Source organism: Montipora capricornis, chromosome 9 (assembly GCF_036669925.1).
Source record: "Montipora capricornis isolate CH-2021 chromosome 9, ASM3666992v2, whole genome shotgun sequence".
In the NCBI taxonomy this organism is placed as follows: Eukaryota; Metazoa; Cnidaria; class Anthozoa; order Scleractinia; family Acroporidae; genus Montipora; species Montipora capricornis.
Genome location: NC_090891.1, coordinates 10,433,749 through 10,439,836, shown reverse-complemented (window position 1 = coordinate 10,439,836; position 6,088 = coordinate 10,433,749). Strand labels below are relative to the sequence as shown.

Below are 6,088 nucleotides of genomic sequence, written 5' to 3'. Positions count from 1 at the left end.
TGTTGCTTACACTACTGAGCACCTTGTCTTTAACAATAGGCTTGTTATAAAATTTCGCGAATGTAAACTCTGAGGACCATCCAGCTGTATGCAAAATATCGTCAAGGCTTACTGAAGCATTACTGGCTGCAGACGTACTGGCAGCCCGAGTACTATGTGGTTTAAACCTGGATGTATCGATTCCAGAGTCAGTCAGAAACAACTTAACCCAACGACTATTGGTGTCTCTACGTACTCATTTAAAAGGTCTGTTATAATTAATAAACAATTGGCTTTCTGAGCCCCGTAAGGATTGTGTCCTTGGTAGGTACTCCTTTAATGTTGTTACAACACAGAGAGTCTCATTCTTGAGAAGTCTGAGTTCTGCAAGAGGGTTTTTGACACCTGGTCTGCTTTGTTTTAAGTGGTCAACAATCTGAAAAGTATAGCAATTATTCATAGAGACCATGTGGTCAATGCTTAACAAATGAACGGTCTGACCTCTTTGGCCCGAAACTAGTAGAATAAGCACAAGGAGTTTCAGTGTAAGTTCCTTCAAGGACAATTTATCCACAGGGAATAAAGACTGAAGATATGAAAGAACAATGGATACATCCCAAATTTCTGTGTATTTAGGTCTTGGTGGTTTTTCCTGGAAAATGCTTTTCATTAGCCGAGATACCAGAGGGTGTTTTCCTACGCATGTACCATTCTCTAAAGTAATATAGCTAGACAAAGCACTTCGGGCTGTATTAATGGCGCTGTATGTAAGGCCTTGCTGATATAACAGGGTTAGAAAATCAAGCACAGACACTACAGATGGTTGAATGTGACTGATCTGCTTCTGATTACAAAACTTTTGCCACTTTGTAATGTAGGTACTGTACTGTTTCTTTATTCTGTCTCTCCAGGAGGCCATGATGAGCTTAGCAGCCGCCTCTGAAATTCCTCTATCCTGGATGGATTGCCAGACAAGAGACATGCCAGCATAGTCAATTTCCTCCTTAAGGAGTGTAGTGTATGAGGAGAGTGTGATAGAGAAAGTAGATCCTATTGCTTCGGCAAGACAAATGGGATTGCAATTAACATTTTCAGCAGTTATGGCCACCAAACTTGAGTAGGCCAAAGTGGTAGGATCATGATTCCCTGAGGTACTTGTTCCTCCAAAATATTTTGCAGGCACCTGTGAATTTGACAGAAAGGGGGAAAGGCATAAAAATACAAGGATTTCCAGCTAATTGTAAATGCATCCAAAAAAAATGAGGCTGGGTCAGGTTTCCATGAGACAAATTTGGGGAGCTGTGTATTAAGTCCAGTTGCAAATAAATCAATTTCTGGGGTACCCCAGTGGGTCGTAATCTGAGCAAAAAGTCTCCCTTTTTAGGGTCCATTGAACAACCGAGACTCTTTGTCAGCCTCGGTATTTTCCACTCCAGCTATGTGAGTTGCAGTTAACCAAGTGTTGTTGTGTACACAGCAATCCCATACGTCATATGCAATTTGGTTACAACGTGGGGATTTTGTACCCCCCATAGCGTTGATGTATGCCAAGGTGGTGGAGTTGTCACAAAGTAGTTTGACACGTTTATTCTTTAGCCTGTCACCAAACACCTGCACAGCAAAATGAACAGCCTTTAATTCTAGCTCATTGATGTGTAACTGGCTTTCCGGAACGGACCATAAGCCTTGGGTAGTGTCACCATCCAAATACACGCCCCACCCCTTTTTTGTAGCATCAGTTCTAAGTTCAAGGACCGGATTTCCATGTGAAATTGGATTAAAAGCCTTATCTACATTTTCAATCCACTGAGAGAGTTCACCCTTGGCACTTGAGGAGAGAGTTAGCTGAGCTTCATAGTCACCCCTATGTTCTCTGAGGGCCAAGTTCTTTTCTATTTCTAAATTCCTGTAGTGAAGCTGGTCAAGTTATATTCCGGGTAGGCAAGAGACAAGCGTGCACACTAACTGGGCGAGCTCGGTAATTGTAGAATGACTTTTGAGTAGCAATTGTTTGCAAATAGATTTTGCTTTAGCTTTTTTGTGGTCAGTAAGGGTAATTGTCATCTACACTGAATCCAGGACAAACCCAAAAAATTAATTCGTTGGGCTGGTATAAGACACGATTTGTCCACATTAATCACAAACCCCAAATCCGTAAAGAGGGTCTGCGTGTCTGAAATGTTAAGCAGACATTCTGTAGTGCCACTACCTTAAAGGTACGAGTCATCAATTTATCCAACATTGAGGTGACCGTGTTGTCTTAATGTGGAGTAAACTGGTTTTAGCAACTTAGTAAAACACCTAGGGGCAGATGAAAGCCCATTGGTATAGGTTGCCCTGCCAATAGAATCTCAAGTATTTGCGGTGTTCCTCAGCAATGGGAACTACATAGGCATCTTTCAAATCGATTGAGGCCATAAAACAGTTTGGGGTCATGAGTCGCACAGCAGACCAAAGGGTGTCCATTTTGAAATGGTGTTTCTCAATGTGCTTGCTGAGCTCTTTTAGGTTCAAAATCATGCGGTATTTGCCACTTTTCTTTTTCCGCGCAAAAATCGTGGAGATGTATTCATCTGGAGAGTGTACAGCAGGTTCAATAACACCCATTTTAAGCAGGTGAGTAATTTCTAAGTCAATAATGTCTTATTCAACTGAATTTCAGGCCTTGGCCTAGACTGATTTGGAGTTCCAGTCTCCAAATGGTAATGCTGTACAATGTCCAGAATATTTTGGTCTGTTGTGATACTCGACCAAGCTGGTAAAAAATGCCTTAGCCTACCAGCAAATTTTTCTGTGCTTAGACTAACCTGATTAGGATTCGAGTTCAGTCGCTCTTTTTCTTCCCCTCCTGCTTCCTTCTGAAGTGGAGGGGACTCTGGCAGTTTTTTGACTACCTGTTGTTGTAGTTGCGGCCACTATCATATCTTCTCTTAGCCTGCCAGTGAGGGCGTTGTTGACTGCTTCTTGAGGAGCGTGTGGAGTTGGTGTCTTTGGTCAGTTTGAAACTTAGTCGGTTGGTGTCTGATATATCTTTGACAGCCTTTGAGAGGTCATCCCTAAACAGTAAACTTGTTACGGGATTTGACGGGCTACAGAGATGCCTATAACTGGCATTGAGCTGAGGTCTCATCAACTCTCTCCGTCGATAATTCAGCTCCTGGTTAGCATTTGCCAACAGTAGCACCCCGTCCATGAGGGAACCTACAGTGTCATCAACATTCTGAGGTCCTGAGTTCCCCATCAGCTTATTGACCTCTGTGACAATTATTATTATTCCTTTGACAAGACTTTTCTGGAATTTTGGAATTTAAGGCCAGTTGATCTAGCGGACACATCTAAATTATTCCATACACCTTGATTGACCTCTGTCTCTGATAAGGTGGTACAATTCTCGGGTGTTCCGTGTTGTTTTTTTCAGATCCGTTATTTTGTCTTCATTAGCTTTCTCCATCATGATTTTATCCACGAGGGATGCAAGATCCCGGTCGATGACGGGGCCAACATGCTCGGTAAACTGCAATGTTTTGGTCAACCTGGAAATTAGGGGATTTCTGTTGTTCCCCGGTTCAGCCAGTCGGCTTTTCTTAGCGGGAGGCTCGCCGTCGATAAGTGATTCGTCGTGGTCCTGAGACCCGTTCGAATCATTGCTATCGTCCGTTCTCCGTAGGCAGAGTGCGAGGCAATCAAGTCGCCCAGGCCGGTGAAACCAGCGTTCATTGAATCTCTTAGGCCGTCGAATGAACTCTTGAGGGTTTCAGCCAGAGCGGAACCAAGGGCTGCCGCGTTTAAAGTAATATTCGAGCTTCCTTCGCTCGTGTTGTCCTTCGGTGCAGGGTCTTTTTCCCGCCTTTTTGTGAAGCTGAAGTTCCAGCCGATTTTCGCACCTAAATCGTGCCCTGTTCCTCCTTAGAGGGTTTTTCCTTACCCCTAACCGCTGAAGAGGGGGTTGAACATGAACTGTATTCCTGCACGATGAAAAATTTTGCAGCGTTTTTGTCCTTAGAGCAAAAACGTGCCTCGACCAAGATGGCGTAAGCTTTGCACTGAGTTGGCGCATGCGCTACGATCTCATGTGATCTCACAACACGATAACGAGGTAGAATAATATTTCTAGTGTTCAAAGTTTTCTCTGATCTTCCCAGTAACAAATGGGAACAACACGTGAAAAGAGGGAAATGCAGAGTGCGTTTACCAGTTGCTCGGTAGATATCAGCTGCTTGTTTGTAACAATTTTCTCACTTTTCCTTCAGTTCCCTTTACCTATTTTTCGGTAATGACTAATTAACTACCACATTTAAATGACCGTTTGTCAAGGAGTTTCCTGAAGAAAAATATTTCGAGCTAATCGCTTTGCATCTGAAACTGATTTGCGTTTCCATGGTCACACTTGAAAAGAAAACATTAAATCACAAAAAGACACTCGCCTGACTATTGTTAATACATAGGTTGAATATCAAGTGATCCGTGTAAGAAATACGGCCTACACGACGGTTACGTGTGTTAATTTTAAATTTGAGGCACCCGGCGTGCGGTTCTGATATATAGATAGATGATGTAAAAGTAGGATATCACGGACAGGACATTACAGAAAGGATTCCCGACTTACTTTGAACACGAATGATCATGTATCATTGATTAATGTTCAATTGTCACTGTGTCACAGACACTGACTTAAAAACTAAAAAAAATTAGCATTTGTAACATCAAGTGGCTCGGTTCTTCCGCTTCAACCGGAATCCAACTGAAAAGTGTACATACGTGAGATGGGCGATTTTCTGCCAACTCATCCTACTTTTCTATTGATTACCTTTATATTCTACAAAATTAATGACTCACTCCGTCTTTGCGACTATACTTTGCCTTTCAACGGGAACACAATTTAAGTATCTTTGTAAAAGAGCCTGAGAAGTATTATTAGCAACTACATACTTTTATCTTGGGGTTTCAGTCAGTTTTAAGTGGGTAAGCATATCACAAAGCAAACTGAATTAAGAAATTACCTGCACCGATGAGGGAATAATTTCAAAAACAAATCGATGGCTTGGAAGGTGAGTAGGACTTAAGAAACCAAACTAGATTTTAGATAAAACTTGCGCGATATAGAGAACTGATAGTCTCGCATTCAAACTCAGTCACACGTTTTGCGTTTACTACATCGCGTCATCGCTGACAGAGCTTTGAGATGGTAAGCCGTTTGCTTGATAATCCTGTTGTTTTAGTCAGGTGGCCATTGTTCCTTACTGTTTTAAATAAGTTGTGGAAACATGTTTGTCGTATTTTTATCTCTGAAAAAGCCATTACATTTAAGGAGAGATAGGGTCATTACCTTGAAAGGAAACGCATTTTATTAAATGCCTGAGGTGCCCTTTTATTTTGCTTTTGTTTTTCATCGACTTTTTTGATTATTCGTGTCGGCCAACTGACACTTTGCATCTTTTTTTCACTTGGCATTAAAATGTCTTTTTTTTTTAATTATGGACAATTAACTACAGCCTTAAAGTGAGCATTTGTCAAGGAACTTCCTGTGCTCTGAAAATTACAGTTCACTTCGGTTTGCAAAAGAAAGAGTGATTATTCATTTCAAGTATAAGTTGCTATAGTTTTAGGGAAGGTAGGTGTTTTTAATTGGGGGGGGGGGGGGTGGGCCGGGGCTTCGGAGGGGAGGGTCCTCAGTAATTTTTTTACAAATTGGGGAGGGTCAAACCTGTTTTATTCTCAACCGGGGAAGGGTCACAGTTTTTTTTTGGCAAGGAAAAAAATACTCCATGTCGCTTCTATTTTGTATATAAAAGCAAAGCTACCAGTCAAGATTAATCTAAATTATTTACAGGTGTCGAAAAATTTATATATCAAAAAACTATCTTCTCCCAACTAACATAATCGTCTCTCTCGACCCGTGCCCGCTTTCGCCCACATTTTGATGTTTTTGCGCGGGGTTCTGGTATAAAATCGGTCTCCGGCGAGGATTCGTTACTTAAGCTACTCAGGCTTCAACCGAAAATTCGATCTACAGCGTCACTTTGCGAGTCAGTTTTGACCTCGAAAAGTGATGAGGTCACTTGTTGCCACACATTTCTTAGTTGAGTCTGCCAAGGTTGTCGACGCTCCA

The 6,088-nt window shown here is 41.8% G+C and overlaps 1 protein-coding gene across 1 annotated transcript; it reads right to left on the bottom strand.

The window, feature by feature from the left end:
• Positions 1–235: 235 nt before the first annotated feature.
• Positions 236–3,220, bottom strand: LOC138017267 (uncharacterized). Its single transcript, XM_068864409.1, has 3 exons — positions 2,874–3,220; positions 1,453–1,885; positions 236–1,162 (listed from the first exon to the last, which is right to left on the bottom strand). The coding sequence occupies exons 1-3, from the start codon at positions 3,218–3,220 to the stop codon at positions 236–238; spliced, it is 1,707 nt and encodes a 568-aa protein (XP_068720510.1).
• Positions 3,221–6,088: the final 2,868 nt, after the last annotated feature.

Bases quoted from the DNA above. Each gene is read 5' to 3' on its own strand.
- LOC138017267 (XM_068864409.1), bottom strand. From the start codon at position 3,220: ATGGGGAACTCAGGACCTCAGAATGTTGATGACACTGTAGGTTCCCTC. The intron at 1,886-2,873 runs GTAGTCAAAAAA...GCTTCACTACAG, and splicing joins GGCCGCAACTACAACAACAG to GAATTTAGAAATAGAAAAGA. The intron at 1,163-1,452 runs GTACACAACAAC...TCAAATTCACAG, and splicing joins ATGACGTATGGGATTGCTGT to GTGCCTGCAAAATATTTTGG.